The sequence below is a fragment of the Hippocampus zosterae genome, chromosome 1, assembly GCF_025434085.1.
Source record: "Hippocampus zosterae strain Florida chromosome 1, ASM2543408v3, whole genome shotgun sequence".
NCBI classification, from domain to species: domain Eukaryota; kingdom Metazoa; phylum Chordata; class Actinopteri; order Syngnathiformes; family Syngnathidae; genus Hippocampus; species Hippocampus zosterae.
The window spans coordinates 5,803,364-5,827,221 of record NC_067451.1 but is presented as its reverse complement, the minus strand read 5'-3'; the positions used below and the strand labels follow the sequence as shown (position 1 = coordinate 5,827,221).

Below are 23,858 nucleotides of genomic sequence, written 5' to 3'. Positions count from 1 at the left end.
AGCGTAATACTTAAATCCAGTTTTCATCATCGATCAAGGTGGACCACCAGGTTTGCACACGTCAACATTAAAAAAAAGTTCTAAAAGTTCAACATTTTAAAAAAAAAACGTTCAAAAAGAAAAGAAAGCACTTTATCTTCAAGTGCCCGTTTTTAAATGTCAACAGGAAAGACTTGTCAAATCAACGTACGTCAAATCTAAATCTAAATCTAATCTAAATCAAATCTAAAAGCCAAGTTTTAGCCAGGAAATTGCTGAAATTGTCACATCAGACTCAACTCTCCCATCTGTGGTATATACTGCACCTGCAAATGTTTTGCACTGAACTTTTGTAGCGTTATACCCCAACCCTCATCCTGGTGATTCAATAAGGCGCCGGTTGCGGCAAAAGACAAACGCGGCAATTAGAACCCAGGAGATGACTTTTATGCTCGAACAAGAAGCAATCAGCTGAAAACGCTCGGATGTTTGAATCTTGCTTGCACCTGGCGCTCTCCACGTTCTTTGAAATGGAGCTTGCCACCGCAGAACCAAGCGGTATCTCTCAAAGCGAGTCGTCACTAAATAAGTCAAGACTGAGATATGATGGGTGTCATTTTTTTTTCTTCAATGTGGATCTCACTTTATGGAGCCGAAGCACTTATGTATTGTTTCGATATTTCTCTTCTTGCTAACCGATGGAACAGCAAACCCGACAGGTAAGAGAACCAAAGAAGTCAAATCAAAACTTCCTCGCCCTCGTAAAAGACGTTCATGAGTAAAGGCCTCAGAATTAAACACCGTGCTGAATCCAAGTCATGCCTCACAGCTGCACGATGTGGCTCCTCTCGCGTTCCTTGCCAACACAGTCAACTCTCATGATTTACGAAGCCTTCTTGGTTGTCGCTGCCTAAACGACAACGGAATTCTTCCCCCCCGCAGGAAAAGGGCCGAGTCGGAAGCCAGGAAAGGTAGCCTCCCCAATAGCAAGGAGATGCCCTTGCATCACCCGACCGACCCCGTTGAGCTTCGCCGCCTCAACTTTCAGACGCCTGGTGAGTACTCGTCCGAAAAATATCCACGGGCGCCACGGGTGTAAAAAAAAAAAAAAAAACTCCACTACCGGCCGCCGTCTGTGTTCTGCCAGTCAAACTGTCATTGTGACAGTTTCACAATGACACTCTCAATTTTTAGATGTCATCCCCCATTTTAACTAAAGCAGTGGTTCTTAACCTGGGGTTCGGTGAGTCGGTCTCAGGGGTTTGACGGAGCCTCTGCCATGGAGGTTAAGACACACGCAACTCAACTTGTCAATTAGTTATGACACGCCCACTTGGCCATCACTGGCTGCAGATGATCACATGACATTGCTTGTCCAATCAGTGCTCTGGGAAATTTAGTTTGTTTAGTAGTTAACGTGTGACTGTCATGATAGTACGTCGTACAATTAAAAAAAAAATAAAGTATACTTATCTCTAGAATTTTAATTGACTTTTTTTTATAAATTTATTTTTCACCCAGGCGGCCCGGTAGTCCAGTGGTTAGCGCGTTGGCTTCACAGTGCAGAGGTACCGGGTTCGATTCCAGCTCCGGCCTCCCTGTGTGGAGTTTGCATGTTCTCCCCGGGCCTGCGTGGGTTTTCTCCGGGTGCTCCGGTTTCTTCCCACATTCCAAAAAAAACATGCATGGCAGGCTGATTGGACGCTCTAAATTGTCCCTAAATTGTCTAAAATGTCCCTAGGAGTGAATGTGAGCGTGGATGATTGTTCGTCTCTGTGTGCCCTGCGATTGGGTGGCAACTGATTCAGGGTGTCCCCCGCCTACTGCTCGAAGACGGCTGGGATAGGCTCCAGCACCCCCCGCGACCCTTGTGAGGATTAAGCGGTTCGGAAAATAGATGGATGGATTTTTCACCCATGAAGACTTCGGTGAATGTGCATAGTATCTGGTTGGGTTTGGTACCTCTAAAAAGGTGAAGAACCACTGAACTAAATCTTTTCAAAGGACGACATCTTATGTTATCAATCCACAGGCTGTGTGAAAGGGTTAACATCTGATCACTATAAGTGGAGATCAGTACAAAGTCTCAGATGCAAGCAGTGGAATATCCTCCCGTCGGGCTCAAGGCTCAACCTTTGGACTGTGGCTCTTGGAGGGATTAGTCTGGGCGACTCGGACGTTTGGCGAAGGGTGCCTCCTTGAATACTAAACGTCCGAGTACACGGTCTTGGACGCAAATGTGTTGTTTCCTCCACTGGGAGAATTTTTTACAATGGTGCCCCGGGGGGGTTGTTAAGGTGCGGTTGTGGTCGTTAATCTACAGTATGTCGTATTTTTAGTTCGTTCATTCCGCCTAAGTGACATAATCTCCGAGCATTCCCACACAATTTCTTGAGGGAATTGCAGTTTTAAGACCGGAGCGAACTGCAGGCAGAGACGATGGCCAATTGCTGAGCGAACGTTTCTTGGAGTCGGGGTGGCAGTCAACGCCGGCACCCGTTGCACGTTGGCGTCCGTTGGTGTCCTGCAAGCAGGTCCGGGTTGGAGATCTCGAAATGGCGCTGTGCGGCGCGTCAACTTTAGCGAACCAATTTACGGCGAATGCAAATGAGAAGCATTTCGCTCCGTTGTTGTGATCAGATTTTGGCTCATGCATGGAAGCATCCAGCGTCCATTTGTCAACGAGGACGATTTTCTCTGGCACTGACTGCTTTGGGACACACGGGCCACAGCCAATAATGTTGCTTTATCAAAGCCGCCATCTTCCACATCGGCTCATATGAAAGGATGATGAAGTCTCCCCGCAGGCTCATTTTGAACGAAAAAAAAGAAAAAGCTCTTTTCAGACCATTACTGGTCGTCACACACATTTCTATTTTTTTTCCTTCTTCTTCTTGCGGTTCCGAGTGATCCCGTCCACCCAATATTCAAGTCTCCTTCTGGACCAAAAAGCTTTTCTCCTTGTGCTACAAAGTACAGGACATACTTTGACTCTCTTTCTCTCTCACAACACACGAGACCATCTCTTTCCCTCCCTTCCCTTACCGTCACCCCTCATTGGGCGTTTTCATCTTGAAGGATGCTTGAGCGACCGACAGAAATGGTGCTTTCATTGTCACCTGGCGGTGGAAATGGATTTTAAGTAGCAAGCTGCAATAGAAACACCCTTTCAGAGAGATGTGAGAGTGGATGGGAAAATGAGGCCCTGCTTCCATTAGCTAATGCCCACTTGTGCCAGCGACACGAATGAAGTGGAAGAGGGAAGCGAGCACCGGCGCTCGTGTCACACAACATTGGCCGAAGGCTCGAGTGGAGTTTTCTAGTCCCCATTGTGGGAAGTGCGTATGAGCCTCATCGTCTTGCGCCTGTATTCATCTGTCGGCGTGTCAAGGTCAGGAAACTTTTTTTTTGGGGGGGGGGGGGGGGGGAATTGTCATCTGATATTCACAAATTGACTTATCCCCTGTAAAACTCGACTCTCGGGAAATAATCAGTGTCGAGGAAGTATTGTGATGCATCTGGCCTGTTTTAAGATTCTGTTGGGGAGGAGTGAAATTTAGATGAGTTGGAAGTTGCATGCGGAGGATTCATTGATTTTTTTTTCTCCTTTTGAAATCAAATCACCTTTTTTGCCATGTATTTTTGAGCGAGTCGAGCCGCTTCTCCTCCACATCGAGAGGAGCCAGATGAGGTGGCTTGGGCATCTGATTCGGATGCCTCCTGAACGCCTCCCTGGTGAGGTGTTCCGGGCATGTCCCACCGGGAGGAGACCCCGAGGAAGACCCAGGACACGCTGGAGAGACTATGTCACCCAGCTGGCCTAGGAACGCCTCGGGATCCCCCGGGGAGAGCTGGAAGAAGTAGCTAGGGAGAGGGAAGTCTGGGCTTCCCTGCTAAAGCTGTTGCCCCCGCGACCCGGCCCCGGATAAGCGGTAGAAGATGGATGGATGGATGGAATAATCGTTGACGGTATATTTGCGGTTTAAATAAGGGCTGCCTTTTTCGTGGCAGGCCACAATCGTACTACCCTGAGAGTGCCTTGATGACCGCAAACCAAAAATTGCCTCATCTGACGCTCTTTTTACAAAAGCGCAATCGCCCCTGCGTTTGATTATTATGATTATTGATTTGAAATCACAAGTCACTTCAATAGTGGCAATCAAATGTCTGTATTTGATACTTACGACAGGAATTCAGAAAAATGTAATGGCTGTACAGACGAAACTGAAGTTAAATTTTATTTTAGTACAGCCAAAATGAAAAGTTGGTTTCTTTGCAAGAAATGTGAAGTCAACACTCTATTTGCTCAAGGTGGAGGTACAGGAAATGATGTACCAGTCCAGACTTTAACCTCGGCCTTTAAGTCTGACATCCAACCCGTATAATTTCGCCAATTATGAATATTTCCAGGGGGGGAACATTAATTACTCGCGTTTCTAAATTATCTCCAGTGAATACGGGTAGTTTACTGTACCTCAAACGCCCATGTCTAATTTGTGCTGCTACGGTCGCGACTGCTTACGCCAATGGCCTAGCCCAGTGTCTAGCATGACGTCACTAATAATTAACCCATTGAGCAGACACGCAAATCATTTCACCGTCTTGACGCCACGTTTCCACCAAGCGGCACGGTGCACTTCAACGCACGACAGACTGTTTCGCTCTCGCTGTGCCCCAAATCTTGCCTCGTCCGCATCACCGCTTGGTGTAAACACGCACTTCACTTGGCCGCTATGACACAGATACTTAATGAGCATTTCCTCCACAGGTGCGCGCTCGTCCGGTCACCCAAGTAGCCTCCATTTGTCAAGTTAGTTGGCCTCAATTACACATTTGCCATGAATTATATTCCCCTTCCCCCCCCCCTTCTTTCCCGCCTAGCCTCCTATCCCCATCTAATCCGCTTTGGTGTTAACGCCGTGTCATCGAGGGAGGCGGGAAAAATGACAGGCGAGGAACATCAATCATCCCTCCGAATAGAACTCTCTCTCTCTTTCTTAACATCTTCTCCTCCTCATGCTAACGTCCCAACCTAGCTTTCTATGGGAATAGCAACCCTTGTGTGCTAACTTCCCATTGGCCTCCATGTCGTCTCCATTCAAGCATGGCGCACAAACTAGCCTAACTCGATCAAATCTTCCACCTCCACGCTACTCATGCTTATCTAATCAGTTTGCTTGCGCTTGGGGTTCAGATTTTTGGGAGGTTGTTTTGTCGTTGAAATCCCAACGGAAAAGCGTCTGCGTACAACCGACCAGCGCTTCCCTCTCTGACTGACAGGTATGGCGAGCCACCCACCGATCCCCGTTATGGACCTGGCGGAGCATCTGGAGCACTTAAAAGCCAACGACAACCTCAAGTTTTCCCAGGAGTACGAGGTGAGCCGTGATAACGGTCTAGCGGCCGTGCTCCCTCGTCAAACCATCAAAAACGCATCCGTTGCTGTTGATTGTGGTGGGCATATGCGCTGATTGGCGTTTTGCCTCCAGATGTAATCGCGTAAGAGTGTGTGCACGTCAACAATGCCGTTATGCGTGCACGCCTTTTTGACACGAGGTAAACCGCGTGGCAAAAACTAAAATTTCATCAAAATATCAGGGCAGCAGTGTCAACAATAAATAAAACATTGCAATCGCCGATATTAATAACGTCATAAAAAGATTGCCTTTGAAAATAATTGTTTCATATTTGATGCTGGAAAAAAATTCACTGGGTGTATCCATGGATATACGCGGAGGGTAAAGACGATCGGAAAACTCCACTAACGACCCAGGCTAAATTTTACGCGTACAAATCTTGTGAAGCTGTAGCTAACTTCCTTCACATCAATTCCAATTTACAAAATAGACGGGGCAACCAAAGGCATCATTTTCCTTAAAGAGCACCAAAAAATTCAAGCAGTCTAAGAATAATAAGGTAATAAATAAGGTGTTTCATACTATAGTACCAACAAAAAAAAAAAAACGCATTATATTACAAAAGAGGATTCTGATTGTAAATAAATTTAGAGTGTAGTAATGTGTGCTATAAAAGTATGGGGAAAAAAATAACAGAAGTGTGGAATTCAGTAATTCTGATTGTAAATAAATTCAGAGTGCAGTAATGTCTGCTATAAACGTATGAAATGAAAGTATGAAAAAAAATAACAGAAATGTGGAATTCAGTGCAATTACAGCTTCTGCATGAAAAATATTTTTGGTGCAAATTGCTGGTGATAGCATCCCGAGAACTCATCGGAATTTGTCTATGGTTGAACCACAAATATGCAGGTGATGAATCTGGACTACACTGATAATATATTTTGTCGGAAAGGCCGGCAACTGGGTATCATGCTCTGTGGCAAACTTTGTTTCAGTAAGTATGAAAAGATTTTTGCTTCTGTGGCTGGGCATAAATATCACTTCGGTTCACTTGGCATCAGAGGGCAGCGATGTCTGTTTGGCTTTTTTTTTTGGGGTGGGGGGGATATGATCCTGTCTTGCTGACGGCCAAGGTTGTTCTTTTGCCGCAGTCCATCGACCCCGGGCAGCAGTTCACCTGGGAGCACTCCAACCTGGAGGTGAACAAACCAAAGAACCGCTACGCCAACGTGATCGCCTATGACCACTCGCGAGTCTTGCTCTCCGCAATTGACGGTATAACGCACCCTTCCTCCATCCTGCTTCATCACAACATGACCACACTGTACTTCTTTTCTGTTTTTTTCTCCTCCCCCCTTCTCCCTCCTCACACCAACATGTCATTTGCTTTCATGCGGGCGGGTTGCTCGCGGGGAAATAGATGGCTTTTTGAAATAGGCAATTTTCGCCCGCGCCTCGCTGAGCTCGGCACTCGAATACAATTGAACAATCACCTGCAAAAACCTGAGAGATGCCAGTAAAGTTGGATTTCTCTCCGGCGCCGCGCCGCGACTATTTTTTGGAATCACGCGTGGGAACTTAAGATGCGACATATGCAGATAGAGTTGCCGCGTGAAACTCACACCGTTGCAACATGTTACCGACAGAAAAATCACCAAAATAATCATGAATAAATACATGCGTACCAGGGAGTTCCCTCAGCACATTCCTAATGACGGGAAAGTTCTTCTCTCCGTTTGGATTGTAGTCTTTAAGCTAAACAAAATGCGTCAGTTTTTAAGTGGCGAGCCCGTCGGGCCATTCCTTACTATCGACTGTGTAATGGAGTTTCAATCAGTCACATATTGTTTTTTTGTTGTTTTTTTTTCCCTCCAGCTCGTAAGTAGACAGAACAAATGACATAATGAATGCAAATCCTGACTGGCAGACCGGCATGAATGCATGGGCTCGCCGAACTAAACATCTATTCATTGTGCTATTAAGCAAAACAAAACAAAACAAATGTTTGTTTTTTTTTCTTCTTTTCAGTTGTGAATTACAGCGTGCTTAATTGTGTCTTTTCCCTTTGTCCGTCACTGAATATATGTGGACAGTAAAAACAGTGAGAGCAAGGGTGGGATTGGGTGGGGGGTGGGGGTCAACATAATGCAGAGACGTGAATTTTTCACAATATTTTTTTGTCTATCCGCTAAAAGTTACCTGGAAGGAAAGAAAGCCTGGAGTGGAGAGGGAGGAGGGGTTGGGCAAAGAGAGATATTGGGGAGGGGGGTTGGGGGGGTCGAGGGAGGCGGTGATTTTCCGAGACGTGGCGTCCATGCAGATGAGACTTATCTTGGTGGAGCATGTGTGCGCCGAGCCCCGAAACTGCCAGTCCTGAAGCATTGACTGGCTGTCAGCTCTGCCTCTTTGCGCTGGATTAGGAAATAAAAACTGTGCCTTTCATTTAAAATAAGCAAGGGGATGGAGGAATGGAGACTTGTTTTCCTGCACGGCAATTTTGCCACTTCTACACTTTGGGTAAAAAAAAAAAAATAATCATCATCATTTCAGTGCACCTCCAAATAGCCCATTTTCGACTGTAAGCATCATTGGGCATTTGGATTTGTCCTCATTACGTAGATCATCACGCTTACTTTAGATTGACATTGACTGAAATGCGTCTATTTTGGTGAAAAATACGCATTATTTTATATCCGATATTTTACAGATAATCCCACTGAAAAAGGAATCATAATAAATCACAAAAAATAAAAACAGTTGAGTTTCTTTTTTTTCTTTTTTTTTATTGAACAAATATTGTACTCTTTTCTATTTTTTTTACACTTGTACTGTTATTTTTTTAATGTAATTTATGAACAGTGAACAGAACGCATTTAGCCGACTAACTGCATTTCTACATACTGTATGTACACATGTTCCTCATTGAAGTCTCTCCTTCCAACAAACGTCCCTGCAATCTGCACTTTTCGATTGCTCTTTAACCACCTCAACGTTGCTCCACTCCCACCTCCCATCTAGGCATCCCGGGCAGTGACTACATCAACGCCAACTATGTGGACGGCTACAGGAAGCAGAACGCATACATTGCCACGCAAGGCTCGCTGCCCGAGACCTTTGGGGAATTCTGGCGAATGATCTGGGAACAGAGGAGCGCCATCATTGTCATGATGACCAAACTGGAGGAGCGATCCAGGGTAGGGCACGTCACGGTCTTTTTGTTACACGGAAGGCCTCTGCCAAGGCAGTGTAGAAAAAGAGATCCGCGTTGTTTATAATTCTGGATAGTTGGATTCAAATGACCATCCTTGGTGGCTGCCTCCCTTGAAGCAAATGCCAATCAAACGTGATTTTGAATATGATTATGCAAACATTAGCTTTTTTTTTTTCTTTTTTTTTTTGTTATTTTGACTTCAAAATGGCGCCGCGAGAGTGGCTGCCTTTCCAGCAGCTCCTATATTTTGTTGTTCTACTTCTTACTTTCATAACTTTGCTGCTGTGAATTGGGAATTTCTCCATTGTGAGACTAATAAAGGTTTTCTTATCTTATCTTATTTTTCCATAAAAGGGATATTAAGTTATTAAGGGATACCGTATTTTCCGTACGAAACGGCACACCTAAAAGTCTTCAATTTTCGTCACAGCACGCCTTAATTAATATTTAATATTAATAATTGAATAAAACTTGTGTATGGTCATTACGGTAATATGTTCAAAATTAAAGCGATCGGTTTCGCAGTTGAACACGGAAATAGAGCAGCGGCTAGAGAGTTCAACGTTAACGAGTCAATGTTTTAACTTGCTATTGGTTAAGTGAACTGTGTCGCTGCTTTATTAAATAAGTTTTACTGACATCTGATCGTCGTTATATAAATCAGGGTATAGTGTAGTGTCCTGTTGGTATTTCCTTGAGTGTAGCCCCATCTAGTGGATGCATTGCAGATTGCGTCTTATAAAGCGGTGCGTCCAATATAGGAAACAAATTATGCAATATAGGAAACAAATATTCATGTGCGGGCCAAAGGAATTACAATTCGCGTTCGCCACAAAACATGGACGGTTAGTGTATGGACTAAGAAAGAATTATAATATGGTATATATTTGGATTCTTGCGTTGCCCAGCCTTGGGGGAGGCCTGCCATCAAGAGTGGCATCCAAATTTGTTGAGTGATTATCAGTTTTAATCCGGAGTGATTTTTTTTTTTTTTAAACATGGAAGCTTCGGGTGTATGTTGAGGACGAATCATGTCAACTTTGGTTTGGATCGAGAAGCTTCTAACGTAGCGTGTACTCGAATGTGACTTTCGTGGCAGGTCAAGTGTGATCAGTACTGGCCCACCAGAGCAACGGAAACATACGGCCTCATACAAGTGACTCTGCTTGACACGGTGGAGTTGGCCACATACTGCGTCAGGACATTTGCACTTTTTAAAGTAAGGGCGCTCCGTTGCTCCTTTTATGAGGTCTGCCATCGTTGGGAATTGGACTCTCATTGACCTGCTGGCTTTTGCTCACGTAGAACGGCTCCAGCGAGAAGCGGGAGGTCCGGCAGTTCCAGTTCACGGCCTGGCCGGACCACGGGGTGCCGGAACACCCTACGCCCTTTCTGGCCTTCTTGAGACGGGTAAAGTCGTGCAACCCTCCGGATGCCGGGCCCATGGTGGTGCACTGCAGGTAGCGAATTCTGTGCAAATGACGAACATAACCTCAAGCATGAAATTGATTTTTTTCCCCCCCAACCCCCTCTCAGTTTGCTGGAATGAATCTATGAATACGTATGACAATGTATGAGGGGTTTTAATCATTTTAATGGATGAATTCATTAGCAACTAAAATCTCCCAAAATCACTTCAATGGTAGGTAGATGAACCCAGAAGTCTCATTTTGTGTTCACACACACACACACACACACACTCGCTCATTTTTAACATCCATCTCGACATTTTCTATAGCCCTTGTCCTTCAATAGCTTGCCCGAGCTGAGACAGCGGAATTCTCCACCAGCCAGTCGAAGCAAATGTTTAACCTCTTAAGCCAGAGTTTCATCAAACATAAGACCAGTTCAAAATAGAAACTACCTCAATTAAAGGTTTAATCTCAAACAGTTCAAGACGAAATTCAACTGAAGTTAAATACAAAAGTGAACTGTAAATAGGGAGTTATTGTTTCGGACACTACAAGAGGGAGCCCTGGTGGAAAACTTGCAAATACCATAGAGCAAGTAGGCGGAGGTTCGCTGTTTATCTGGACATGATTACCTTTCAGAGCATTTCTATATGCTTGCTAATTTGGTCTTGGAAAAAAAATATATACAGTTCAAGACGAAATTCAACTGAAGTTAAATACAACAGTGAACTGTAAATAGGGAGTTATTGTTTCGGACACCACAAGAGGGAGCCCTGGTGGAAAACTTGCAAATACCAAAGAGCAAGTAGGCAGAGGTTCGCTGTTTATCGGGACATGATTACCTTTCAGAGCATTTCTATATGGTTGCTAATTTGGTCTTGGAAAAAAAAAATATACAGTTCAAGACGAAATTCAACTGAAGTTAAATACAACAGTGAACTGTAAATAGGGAGTTATTGTTTCGGACACCACAAGAGGGAGCACTGGTGCAAACTTGCAAATACCAAAGAGCAAGTAGGCGGAGGTTCGCTGTTTATCGGGACATGATTACCTTTCAGAGCATTTCTATATGCTTGCTAATTTGGTCTTGGAAAAAAAAAATCTTAAATCCCATATGAAGCAGCCCACTGGGTTTCTCCGTAAATCTTTTCACATGACGGTACAAGAAGTCCTGGTGTCGTTCCGCTCAGCCAACATCTGCCCCCACGCGCTGCCACAAAGCTAGCACAGATCTGTCGCTGTGCTGCAAACATCTCACGCATTTTCAGGCCCACGAGTGCCAGCCTCTCCCCCTCGGGCTCTCACATCTTAAGCAAATGACTCTCAACGCGACTCCGTCAATGTCCGCACTCCTCAGCAGGGTGCCGCTAAGAGCGTTTGGCGTGTGAACGCCATCAGAAAAAGAGAAAGTAGACACTACAGTTGGAAAAAATATCAGAAAGTGACAAAAGAGGGAAGGAAGCTCAGTGCGGATTTGGAAGTAACACGTTGCGTCGTTAATTAGCGACGCTGGCTTCTGATTGAACGCGCTAACTTTCCGCAGTGGAAAAGAATGCGCGACTTCATGCAGATGGGAGCTTTTAATTCCACCGGCTCCCGATCAGACCGAAGAGGAAAAACAGATCCCATCCGTCCGTCCTTGATGTTTGAATGCAATTTTAAAAAGATCTATTTTTAATTTGAATGCCTGCAAAAAAGGAACAATCTGAGTGTTGTGTGCACGTCGCTGGAGTTAACAAGAAAAAAGATTTGGTGGTCACGTCCAAGCTGTAAAACTCCCGCTCCCATGATGACAAAATCAACAAATTCCAGTCCCTCGGCTGGTTGATTAAGTGCGCAAATCGGAGCCTTGTTCAAACACGACATGTCACACATAATTAATGATGCAACATTTATGTGGCAGCAATTGACGGTTTGAGAAAATTATTTGTCAATATTTAAAAATGTGACCACGTTATTACTTCCCAGCGTCCTTCGAAGATGAACTTGTCTGAACAATCGTGAATTATTGTGTTTATCATTGTTCGGACGGGATTTGATGCCTTGCCGATTCAAATTGAAAGGTATCCATGCTTTGATGGTCGGCAACCCGCAGCTCTTTAGCGCCGCCCTAGTGGCTCCCTGTAGCTTTTTCAAAAAGGTTTGAAAATGGGAAAAGATCGGGGCAGCGAAATATATTTTTTGTTTGAATGTGGTTTCTGTCGGAGGACAAACATTCCTTAACATTTTCCAATGCTGTAAAAATGTGGAGAATAAATATTAAATGTCAACATTTCTGTCAGCGAAGATTTGCGTCATAGCCTGCGACACACGTTTCTATTAGCCGGGCGGGATGCCAAGCAGGGGACTGTTGTTTAAAAAAATAAAAATAAAAAAATTATGTACAATACAAGGGCGGCCCGGTAGTCCAGTGGTTAGCACGTCGGCTTCACAGTGCAGAGGTACCGGGTTCGATTCCAGCTCTGGCCTCCCTGTGTGGAGTTTGCATGTTCTCCCTGGGCCTGCGTGGGTTTTCTCCGGGTGTTCCGGTTTCCTCCCACATTCCAAAAGCATGCGTGGCAGGCTGATTGAACACTCTAAATTGTCCCTGGGTGTGAGTGTGAGTGCGAATGGTTGTTCGTTTCTGTGTGCCCTGCGATTGGCTGGCAACCGATTCAGGGTGTCCCCCGCCTACTGCCCAAAGACAGCTGGGATAGGCTCCAGCACCCCCCGCGACCCTAGTGAGGATGAAGCGGCTCGGAAGATGAATGAATGTACAATTCACCGAGGGCACTGGCCAAGAATAGGAAACTGGAGGGCCGAGAGAAGGATTTTTAAACGTTGCAGGTGAGCTAAGATCATGAACACGCCGCAAAAGTGCGTCCCGTGCCTCGTTTATCTTAGGGGCCATTATGGCTGTTGCTCATTATGGCATGCGTGTTTAAGTGCATGCGTATGCACATTTTGGATTTCCGACCCCTGCTTTAAGGTTACTCAACACGAGACGCCAATATTTTTTTTGGGGGGGGGGAGGGTTCAAACAGAACCTTGGAACGAATGCCGTTCAATTTCTTGCAACAGTTAACCGCACAAAGTCAGCTCACCCCGGTCCGCTTGGTGTGTGCATGTCGGTCGGCTTGGCACGCTCGCTGACAGCAAGAGATTTGGTAACAATACATATGTAATTGCTTTGGCTGCTCTGCATCCTTTATCTTCTCGCGGCTCAGTGCAGCTGGATTTTACAGTGCGCTTCCTCTCCGCTCGACCCCCTCCGCCCCCCCCCCCCCTTCCCCCATTCCCTCAACTTCTGGAAAGCACATCAGTCTGACACTTAATGTGTGTTAACGTCCAAAGCAGCTGGCCCGACTGGCTGAGAAGCCAGTGTCAGGTCATTAGTCCACTCCCGTCTGCCAAATACACTGATGCCTTCTCTGCACTTGTCAATAAAAAGAATATTGCACACGTTGCCGGCATTCCTTGCGCTTATGTTCAACAGCACATTTGCTTAATATATTCTGCGCCTCCGTCTTGACATGAAGCTAACTGACAGAGTGTGTGTGCCCCCCCCCCCACCCCAATCTTACCTCCCGCCCATATCGCTCGTCTCCCGGCATCTCTGCCACTGTGTCACGCATTGGATCTCAGGTCATCACTCTGCCGGGGACGTGGTTGGCGGCGCAACGTGTTTGCAATCATGAAAAGTCGGGCGCGAATCCCGCAGGGGCTGAGACGCTTCTCAGCCCCTGCGGGTTGATTTGCCTTTTGAATAGTTTTGCATTTCATTGCTACCTGATTCTTTTTGTGCTCTAAAGCATTGAAAAATTGTCACCGGGAAAAAAAAAAAAAAAATCCTGTATTATGAAAAAAGTTTAGTCGCAGTCAGCCTTTTTTTTCCTCAGTGATCATCAGATCATTTGTTCAAGCCGATGACTCCCACGCGCGTCTTTATTCCATTCGTCGCATGGCACATTAGGCAAACTTGGCCTCCGGCGGCCAACTTCTGAGTTGACGCTCTCCTCGTTTCTCTTTTCTTTCCTGAGCAAATGGAAAAACAAATGCGCCATCGCGAGGCGGAAGCGCAAGATCAAGGCTTCCACCTAACGGGAATGTCAGCGTCATGGATCGAATGACCTATTTACTTTGGCGTGCGACGGCTCCGAAGTTGACGAACGGGATTTCGCGTCACCTCTTTGAAGTGCAAGTCCTGAGAACTGCAGTGGGACTTTTTTTTTTTTTTTGCTCGTAAGATCAGGTCGGAAAAACACAGGTGGCATAAACAAGACTGCGGCAAAGCCAGAGACCACCTCGCCGTTGCCAAATCCCCATCACCACTCCGTGCCACTTCAACTTTAATTATACCCAGCAGCGTCAAATGGTCAGATCTTTGGCGAGGAACATCCTCTGCGGATTCATTAGCCCTCTTTCGGAAAATAAGTCGGATCTGTGGACAACGTGAATGTAACTTTCTCTTCCTTGATCCCTTGACAGCGCCGGCGTGGGTCGCACGGGTTGCTTCATTGTGATCGATGCCATGCTGGAGCGAATCAAGCACGAGAAGACCGTGGACATCTACGGGCATGTGACGCTGATGCGCGCCCAGCGTAACTACATGGTGCAGACCGAAGACCAGTACGTCTTTATTCACGACGCGCTGCAGGAGGCCGTCAACTGCGGCACCACCGAAGTGCCCGCCCGGAACCTCTATGCTTACATCCAGAAATTGACGCAGATGGAGGCCGGAGAAAATGTCACCGGCATGGAACTTGAGTTCAAGGTTGGTTTTCCAGATGAAGGTGCAAATTCTGCCGCTCCAAACTACCACCTTAACAACCCCAACTCGGGAGGTAGACAATGCAATGCTTCCTCTTCTACACCGCTTACGTCAGACTCATCGTCGATTTATCAACATAGGCTGACAGTGCCCTCTTGTGGTTTAATGTGAAAATAACGTGAAATAACATAATCGTGTGTTAATAATTTCACACATAAGTCGCTCCAGAGTATAAATCGCACCCCCGGCCAAAGTATGAAGAAAACTGTGACTTATAGTCCGGAAAATACGGTAGATGGATGTATAGATGAGCCTGTCCCAGCTGTCTCCAGACAGAAGGCAGAGTACACCCAGAACTGGTTGCCAGTTGATGGGCTCTGTCTAACGGAAAAAAAATCCTCTCGGACCACATCCCAAAAAGTTAGATAAGCTTCTTCAATTCTTCTACAATAGCAGTGTGTCACAATACCTCGTGTGTGTTCGTGTGTTTGTGTGTGTGTTGAAACCCTTAACACTAGCAAGCCTTGCTAATGCTAGCGGCTAGCTCACTGGCTAACGTGATAGCCTGGATTCCGATTCCGTGACAGGGGCTCGCCAGTGTTAGCGGGCCATGTTGTGTTAACATACTCTGCGATGTTAACACCATAAAAACTTCAAAGTGTGACCTTGGAGTCCAAGTTTTTTCTGGTAAAATTTGCGCCGACCGTTTCGTCAGTGACTCTTACTGTATCTCGCATTGTCGCATGGGAAAATATGCCACTAAAATTAGCACAACTCCAGACATTTTAAAGCCCATGAGACCATGTGCAATATACCTCAGGATTTTTTTTTCCCCTTCTCTGGTTTCCTTTACAGTCGATTCCCGACGTTGGTACAAATGCAGGGTTTTCCCCACAGCATACATCTGCCAAACCAAAAGGCTCGGGCAATATTTTCTGTTGTATCGCACCCACTGACGACCATCTGCTCTTTTCGTTCCTCTCTGTTCAAACGCAGCGTTTAGCCAACACGAAAGCCCATACGTCGCGATTCATCAGTGCCAATCTCCCCTGCAACAAGTTCAAGAACCGCCTTGTCAACATCATGCCATACGAGTCCACGCGCGTGTGTCTCCAGCCCATTCGAGGAGTGGAGGGATCGGACTACATCAATGCAAGTTTCATCGACGGCTACAGGTAAACGCAGCGCGACCGCGTTTTGGCTCTCGGGCTCTTGCCGCTAACCGAAGAGATGCTCATCCCACTCGTTGGATTACTGCAATGCCTTGTACTTTGGAGTCAGCCAGTCCTCCATTAAGCGCCTTCAGCTGGTCCAGAATGCTGCTGCTCGCCTCTTGACTGGTACTCGTAAGAGGGAGCATATAACTCCCACTCTGGCATCCCTTCATTGGCTCCCCATTCATTTTAGAGTTATTTTCAAGATCCTCCTCTTTGTTTTCAAATCTCTGAATAATCTCGCGCCACCTTACCTCTCTGAGCTCATCCACCCCTACACACCTGCCCGGCGCCTCAGGTCTGTGGACCAGTCTTTATTAGAGGTACCAAGAGCTAAACTGAGGCTCAGAGGGGATCGAGCCTTTTCTGTTGCGGGTCCCTCTCTCTGGAATGACCTCCCACTGAACATTCGGCAAGCCTCCTCGCTGCCCATCTTTAAAGCCCTCCTCAAAACCCACTAGTATTCTTTGGCGTTCGACTCAGCATGATTTTACTGCTTGGTGCTTTCCACCGCCTTTATCACCGATTCGTCTTACTGTTTATTGTATATGTTAAATCGCTCCATGTACAGCACTTTATATGCAGCGATGGCTGTTTGAAAGTGCTCTATAAATACTGTTGACTTGACTTGACTCGTTGTCTTCTCAGGCAACAGAAGGCCTACATTGCCACACAGGGACCACTGGCAGAAACCACAGAAGACTTCTGGAGGATGCTCTGGGAGCACAACTCTACCATTGTCGTTATGCTAACCAAGCTCAGAGAAATGGGCAGGGTATGCTTCCAAAAAATTAAACAAGACCCGTGAGTGGACACCATGGGCCCGTTGTGGATTCCTTGTGCTTGTGTCTTCCAGGAAAAATGCCATCAGTACTGGCCCGCAGAGAGGTCAGCCAGATACCAGTACTTTGTGGTGGACCCCATGGCCGAGTACAACATGCCGCAGTACATCCTTCGGGAGTTCAAAGTGACAGACGCCAGGGTAAGCAGATGTCGCCGTAGTGTCGAGTGTGTTTATCCCAAATTAAGAGTCTTTTCAGCATAAATGTTGGGGGGGAGCAGCTCAATGCAGCCAGACTTTCTAATTCCATCAAAGGCTTACCACAGATAAAATGGCACAAGCTCCCTTCTTTGTACTGTATGTTGTACTCGCTCCTCAATGGGATTGCTATCCTTATCAAAGGGATACAATGTGACTAAGTCATACACTGGCAGTCAGCTTAACATCAAACAAATCACCATCTTATTTTCTTTTTTTTTTGGCGCATGCAATGACAGACACCATTAATACGACCCGCTCCCATGTGCAAACTGTACACCTGCATGGCCGTTTTTCTCTTTCCCAGGATGGACAGTCACGAACGGTGCGACAGTTCCAGTTCACAGACTGGCCTGAACAAGGAGTGCCAAAATCCGGGGAGGGCTTCATTGATTTCATCGGCCAAGTACATAAAACGAAAGAGCAGTTTGGCCAAGATGGGCCTATTTCGGTCCATTGTAGGTAAGTGAAAGTTGCACACTAGGTAGATCTTTTACTCTGACAGCATTCAATGGGATTCAACAACTTCATTGACAGAAGGAGGAAATGACGAATTCGTAGATGAACCGGCTACTTACCGTATTGGCCCGAATATAAGACGGCCCTGATTATAAGACGACGCCCTCTTTTTCAAGACTCAAATTTGAAAAAAGACTTTTTGAACACCAAATTAATTTTTATACAGAAAAGAATTACAGTACATCTGAAACAAATGATTATAACAATATATTTGAGAGAAAAAGTATGTTATTTTGCCTCATACAAATCTTAATATCTGAACATTTAAACATGTAACCTAAAGTGCAATTACATAAGTAAATGAATGGCTTCTGGTTTTTGAAATGTAAATTACAACTTCTCAGCTGCCGGTTAACCTGGCCGATCTTCGACCCAATTTTCTCCAGATTGTGACTACGTTTCGCCATTTTCTGTTATCTCTTCTATTATTTTCTTCTCTTTTCTTTCTTACCGCTATTTTTTATTTTTCTTCTTCGTGCTACCGCAATTTTTATTTTTATTCTTCGTGCCAGGATTTCACTTTGGCTTGGGGAGTCAAGTTCAGCATTCGCTTCAATGATATCTGGCGCCATCTAGCGTTGTGAATGGGTATAATGTCTAGACCCCGCATATAAGACGACCCCCACTTTGTCAGTCTTATTTCAATGCAAAAAACACCGTCTTATATTTGGGCCAATACGGTATGTTGCGGCACCAGTAAACCCTCATACAAGAAAATGCCAGACAAGCAATGCTGTCTCTGAGCCGTTGTACTTGCGGCTGTGTCTCAGCGTCTCCTTGCCTGCCCCGTCTCTCTCCCCTTGCGCAGCGCTGGCGTCGGTCGGACCGGCGTCTTCATCACCCTGAGCATTGCCTTGGAGCGAATGAGATACGAGGGCGTCGTCGACATCTTTCAGACTGTGAAGATGTTGCGGACACAGAGACCAGCCATGGTGCAGACAGAGGTACGACCGCATGTGGCGAGTCGGCCCTTTGTCATTTTGGCCTTTCACCGAGCGGCGAATAGTTTGCAAATGTGTCAATGCATGTTGAACCTTATGCACGCTTTCGAACAAGCAGGACAGCTCCATGAAGCTCGTGGCAAATATCCACCGCCTCGTGTTTATATGCATTAGTCAGGAATGCAGTAAACAAAAGGAGCACATCCGCCATCCCATTCCGTTGTCATTGGTACACATAAATATCAGGAGAGTGCATTGTCTTGCTCTGGCCTTTAGTTACCCCAAACAGAAGGGTGGCAAGGCACAGATGACAGCTTTTGAAAACCTGCTACCCTCATTTGTACCGTCTTCTTGTTCCGTCCTTCTAGATCACGGGTCGGCAAGCCAAAATGTTCAAAGAGCCATATTGGACCCGAAAAAAAAAATCCCCACAAAAAACAAATCTGTCTGGAGCCAAACAAAAATTTAAGCCTTAATTTTTTAATTAATATGGATTAATTAAAATCCGGGCAGCCCGGTAGGCCAGTGGTTAGCACGTCGGCTTCACAGTGCAGAGGTACCGGGTTCGATTCCAGCTCCGGCCTCCCTGTGTGGAGTTTGCATGTTCTCCCCGGGCCTGCGTGGGTTTTCTCCGGGTGCTCCGGTTTCCTCCCACATTCCAAAAATATGCGTGGCAGGCTGATTGAACACTCAAAATTGTCCCTAGGTGTGAGTGTGAGCGTGGATGGTTGTTCGTCTCTGTGTGCCCTGCGATTGGCTGGCAACCGATTCAGGGTGTTCCCCGCCTACTGCCCGAAGACAGCTGGGATAGGCTCCAGCACCCCCGCGACCCTAGTGAGGATCAAGCGGCTCGGAAGATGAATGAATGAATAATTTAAATCCATATTAATTTTAATTAATCCATATTAATTAACAATAATTACTATTTTTATTAATTAATTTTAATAATTAATTAAAACAACACACACATAACATGCTGTGTGTATCCATATTAGCCTCTTATCAAAATGACTAAGTTGGCTACAAATGAGCCTTCATGATGAAATGCACTTTTCGCTGCAGTGCATCCTGTTGAGCAGAGGGGGCCAACCTTTTTTCACCTAAGATCTACTTTTCGATCAACCAAACTCCCGCGATTGACCCGTTACCGCACATGCACTCATATGCATGCATGCCATCATTAGCAACAGCCATAACGGCCCCTAAGAAGAACGAAACAGAAAGAATAAAGTTGATCCAAGAGTTTGTGAAAAGGAAATCACCACCTACTTTCTGAAAAAAATGACCTTTTTTTATAATAGCCACCTGCCTGGCATCTCGCCCTGCTAATAGAAACGCGTGTCCCAGACGCAAATCCTCGTTGACAGAAATGTTCAAATGTAATATTTATTCTACACATTTTTACAGCATTGGAAACCGTTTAGAATGATTGTCATGGTTGTCCTCCTACAGAAACCGTATTAAAACAAACAATATCTTTCCCTCCCCCATCTTCTTCCATTTTCAAACATTTTTGAAAAAGCTCCAGGGAGCCATTCGGGCGACGCTGCAGAGCTGCAATGCGGCTCCAGATCCGCGGGTTGCCGACCCACGTTCTAGATCTGCAAGCGTGTCTGTCATGAGCATGAAATGTTGCCTTTTGCAAATTCATCTCCAGTGCCAAAAACTCTGTGTTTTTTGTCCCCTCAGGATCAATACCAATTCTGCTACAGGGCTGGATTAGAGTATCTGGGAAGTTTTGATCACTATGCAACGTAAAGGACTCAGCATCAGAGGGAAAGGTGGAAAGGAAAGAAAAAAACCCAGTTGCGCCTCTCTTCTGAGCCATAAATTACTGCTTGAGAACGTAAAAACTCCTTGCAAACAACTCATTAAAAGTCGGATGTGAGACATGAAACTCCCACAGACAAAAAAAAAAAAGGAGAATAAAAAAAGATTCCCCGGAGGACCAAGTATTTCCCCAATTCAAGCTTAAACTGGCCTTGTCACAACGTGATGGAATCCGGACCATTGAAGCACACCTCGTTGGATTTTTTGGGGGCTTCAAGGATTTATTTGGGAGCAAACGAACCCGGTGGAGAATGAAACTCAAGCTGGGTGAAAGCGTTACGAAAAGGCATCGGAGGAGCGTGGAGGGGAACTTGACGCACATTGTAAAGAAAAATAAATCACAATCACACCCGTCGGGAAAAGCCGGACAATGACTCTAATGGACCCTGACATTGAAGTACTCGTCCTGTCTCAATGTTCATCATTTCAAGTTTGCGAGGGGATATACAAAAAAAAAAATCTATGGAATAAATCAAATGATTAATTTAGTTTTTTAGGACTCTATTATACAACTGATGTGATTTTTTTTTCTTTTAAAAATGTGTAAATGTCATTTCTTTTTTTTTACACTCTGAAAGAAGAATATCGATATCATACAAATGTTCCCTTTTCTTCAAGCTGTTTGTGCATTTACAATTTTGTTTTGTAGCACATGGATTGACCTAAAGAAAAAAAAAAAAAGGCTGAGCGCCAGTCTTTGCCACGATTGTTTTTGATTTGCATACACCTCCCATCCGATAAACTGGGGCTTTGTGGAATCAACAGGGATGAGCAAAGTATGAAGTTGCTGCTATCAATTATCTGAGTTCTTCCATGTCAGGATGATGAGAAGGATAAATTACATAAGTTCTATATATCTATATATACACATCTGTACATATATAATCAGATGTGAAATACCAATCATATTCTAAATATGAATTTGAAAAGAAAATGTTTATTAGCCAGTGAACGCTTCCGAATGGTGTGGGGAAAGTGACGTTTCACTGGAATGCACATCAATAGGACACCATTCTGATTCAATGCATCTTTTCTCGTGCAATAAATGATGTATTATTAAGTCGCGACACCCGGCTCCCGACATGCGTCACGTGGAAATGTACATCAGCCATCTGTCACCCGCCACTCCACGTAATTGGGCGAAGTACCAAAAAAAAAAAAACGTCTTGTGTGTTATTTAAAACCCTTTCTCAAGTATTCCTTTTCCCATTTTGCATTTAGTGCCTTATATTTATGCCTGTTTTTTTTATACCATTTCAGTGTATCTTTTGAATATTCAGCTTATATGTCAATATATAAATATATATGTGTGTTCATTTACACTCATATTCGCAATGTCACCTGTGATTATATATGCAAGCAACATTTTGACGCTCATTCTGTCATTTTCAGTGGCCTTACCGTGGCTGGGTTTGTGCAACTAGTTCACGGACCTGGAAGGAAAATAGGAAAGTTCATCTTTTCAACAGTTAACATTTTACAAGAGGAGAACGAGGAGGACAGTGTTGACGCTGTCAATCATTCAAAAGGAGTGTGACCTCTAAGATGGAGGATAACCGAGACAGATTTTGAAATTCCATACATCCACATGCATTCTACATTGGCTCGCAAGGCCAAAATAGTCAAAGCAAATGAAAAAAAAAAATTAAAAAATCGTAGTGGATAAAGACAGATGCCACTCAAGTCCGATGTTGACATTTCTGTCACATTTCAAAAGTAAACGGTGAAGTAAATGAGTGAAGAAAAGTGGCTCCTGAACAACCCTCCTGAGCGAGCCTGACAAGACAAAAAAAAAATAAAAAATAAATTGAAATTTCATAAACACAGACTCATCATAAACATCGGTATTTGAGCCAGTAAAATTATTCACGCCGTTATTTTGTTAATGGTGTTACATACATTGTCGATGGTGCACTGGGGGGAGGCGAAGTTTTTTGGGGGGGTTATTTTTTTGGGTGTGATAGATAGCTTGCAAAATTTCTGAATTTTCTGACCATATTTTTCACCGTCAAAGAGATTGAGGCGGAAAATGGGTTGACCATCATGACTCAACAAAATTCAACCCTTTTGGATTCAAAATTTCGCACACACATTGACATGAAAAAAAAATGACATTGATTGGCATCTTTGACCACAATGTTTTCACTATTTGTGTTGGTTTCATGGATGTGCATTCCAGATCTTTCTTTCCCTTACAAACACAGTTACATAAACTTTTTTTTTTTTGTTAATTTCCAGACAAAAGTACTGTTATGATGTAGTGGCTAAAGCTTTTTTTTTTCTTTTTTTGTTTCTTTATTTGTTTATGTAATTTGCATGGTCAAACCTTTGCAGGATGGCTCATAGGTCGGCCCGGAAAGGAAGATTTGCACTTTCTCTATCTTTGTACTATGCACTGCCCTATTGATTCTAGACCCAATAATATATTACGTACTTGAACCCATTACGGGAAAAAAAAAGTCTCCTTCAACATTCACTTTGTGTGTATGTAAATAACACAAAAAGGTATCAACTATTTAAAAGAAATTTAAAAAGACCAAAAAAAAAAGTTGTGAAAAACAAAAAAAAAAGAGCATCCAATCAGTTGCTGCAGTTACTCCAGCAATGAGTCCAGAAAATTCTGCCGCCCCGCCCCCAAGATCACATGTTCAGCTTGGAGTGTCATTAACAGAAATAAACGTTGTGTTGCTCTGCTCTCTCTATCTATCTCTCGTTTGAATGCGTAGACTGAAAATGAAGTCATCAAGTTATTTCCAAAAAAAAAAAAGTTGTTAAAAAGTTCATACAATTACCTCTGATTAGTTGTAAGCGTGTTTCTTTTTATTTCCTGAATGAAAGGAGTGATTTTTATTTTCTTACTTACGTCACACTGGTGAGGAAAGAAGTCTGTATGAGAAATAAAAAAAATTCACATTTGTTATAAATGAATTCTATTAAAAAATGTCTGTGTGATGCACTGGAGTTTCACTCGATTCCCTCAATCAGGCATCAAAAGGTTTTACGATTTTAAAGTTGCCCGTGTGTCTTTGCAGTTTTTCCCAATCTTATATGAGCCAAGACATACTGTATTTTACTTTCGAACAATGTCACAGCACACAGCAATCCAAAAAAATCACAAAAATTATATAGAAGTACAGTGGTACTTACGAACGTCTTATAAAATGCCTCAACAGGAAAACATTGCCTCTGGTTACGAAAGAAATTTCAAGATACGAAAGGTAAAAATACGACATGGCCTGCAACTCACAGCTCCGCGTTTCTCTGAACGCAACATACTTATAGCTGCTCTGCCATTGGCTATTACCTGGCATCTTCCTAGCATGCCATTGGCTAAGAGGGACCTCTACCGGACATGTCTGTGTGTCATAGATCATAGATGTCTATGCAGCGTCCTCATCACTCGCCCCATGAGGTGTTCCGATAGTTTTACGTAAATGTGAGTGTTCACCACATGGGCGATTGTTCACTATGCTGATGATTACTTTGGACACTTGAAGGAATGTTAAAAGGATCAGTTCTTTCCAAAACGCCAGGCAAAAACCACTTCTGAGAGAACATGAACTAAAGAGGGCAAAAAATGATGACGCAGTCGAAAGTGAAATG

At 44.4% G+C, this 23,858-nt stretch overlaps 1 protein-coding gene and 2 long non-coding RNA genes across 33 annotated transcripts in view; 1 reads left to right on the top strand and 2 right to left on the bottom strand.

Moving 5' to 3' along the window:
• The window catches only part of LOC127604875 (receptor-type tyrosine-protein phosphatase delta-like), a 313,271-nt gene extending 290,060 nt beyond the window's left edge, over positions 1–23,211 (top strand). For 11 of the 31 annotated variants that reach the window (XM_052072299.1, XM_052072264.1, XM_052072256.1 and 8 more), the window contains 15 exons: positions 687–698; positions 922–1,034; positions 4,748–4,789; positions 5,260–5,357; positions 6,491–6,614; positions 8,358–8,533; positions 9,650–9,769; positions 9,856–10,010; positions 14,430–14,715; positions 15,709–15,887; positions 16,575–16,701; positions 16,783–16,908; positions 17,273–17,427; positions 18,293–18,428; positions 20,115–23,211. In XM_052072299.1, coding sequence (XP_051928259.1) covers positions 687–698; positions 922–1,034; positions 4,748–4,789; positions 5,260–5,357; positions 6,491–6,614; positions 8,358–8,533; positions 9,650–9,769; positions 9,856–10,010; positions 14,430–14,715; positions 15,709–15,887; positions 16,575–16,701; positions 16,783–16,908; positions 17,273–17,427; positions 18,293–18,428; positions 20,115–20,183 — 1,918 coding nt within the window. In that variant the 3' untranslated portion in view covers positions 20,184–23,211. The remainder of the gene's footprint in view (positions 1–686; positions 699–921; positions 1,035–4,747; positions 4,790–5,259; positions 5,358–6,490; positions 6,615–8,357; positions 8,534–9,649; positions 9,770–9,855; positions 10,011–14,429; positions 14,716–15,708; positions 15,888–16,574; positions 16,702–16,782; positions 16,909–17,272; positions 17,428–18,292; positions 18,429–20,114) is intronic. The other 20 variants (XM_052072370.1, XM_052072362.1, XM_052072486.1 and 17 more) reach the window with 3 other exon arrangements.
• The window catches only part of LOC127605339 (uncharacterized), a 76,499-nt gene that overhangs the window by 5,220 nt on the left and 47,421 nt on the right, over positions 1–23,858 (bottom strand). The gene's annotated exons all lie outside the window — the stretch shown is intronic.
• Positions 6,605–9,966, bottom strand: LOC127605355 (uncharacterized). The gene is made up of 2 exons (XR_007963573.1): positions 9,834–9,966; positions 6,605–7,750 (listed from the first exon to the last, which is right to left on the bottom strand). It is a non-coding gene; the product is annotated as an uncharacterized LOC127605355 (long non-coding RNA).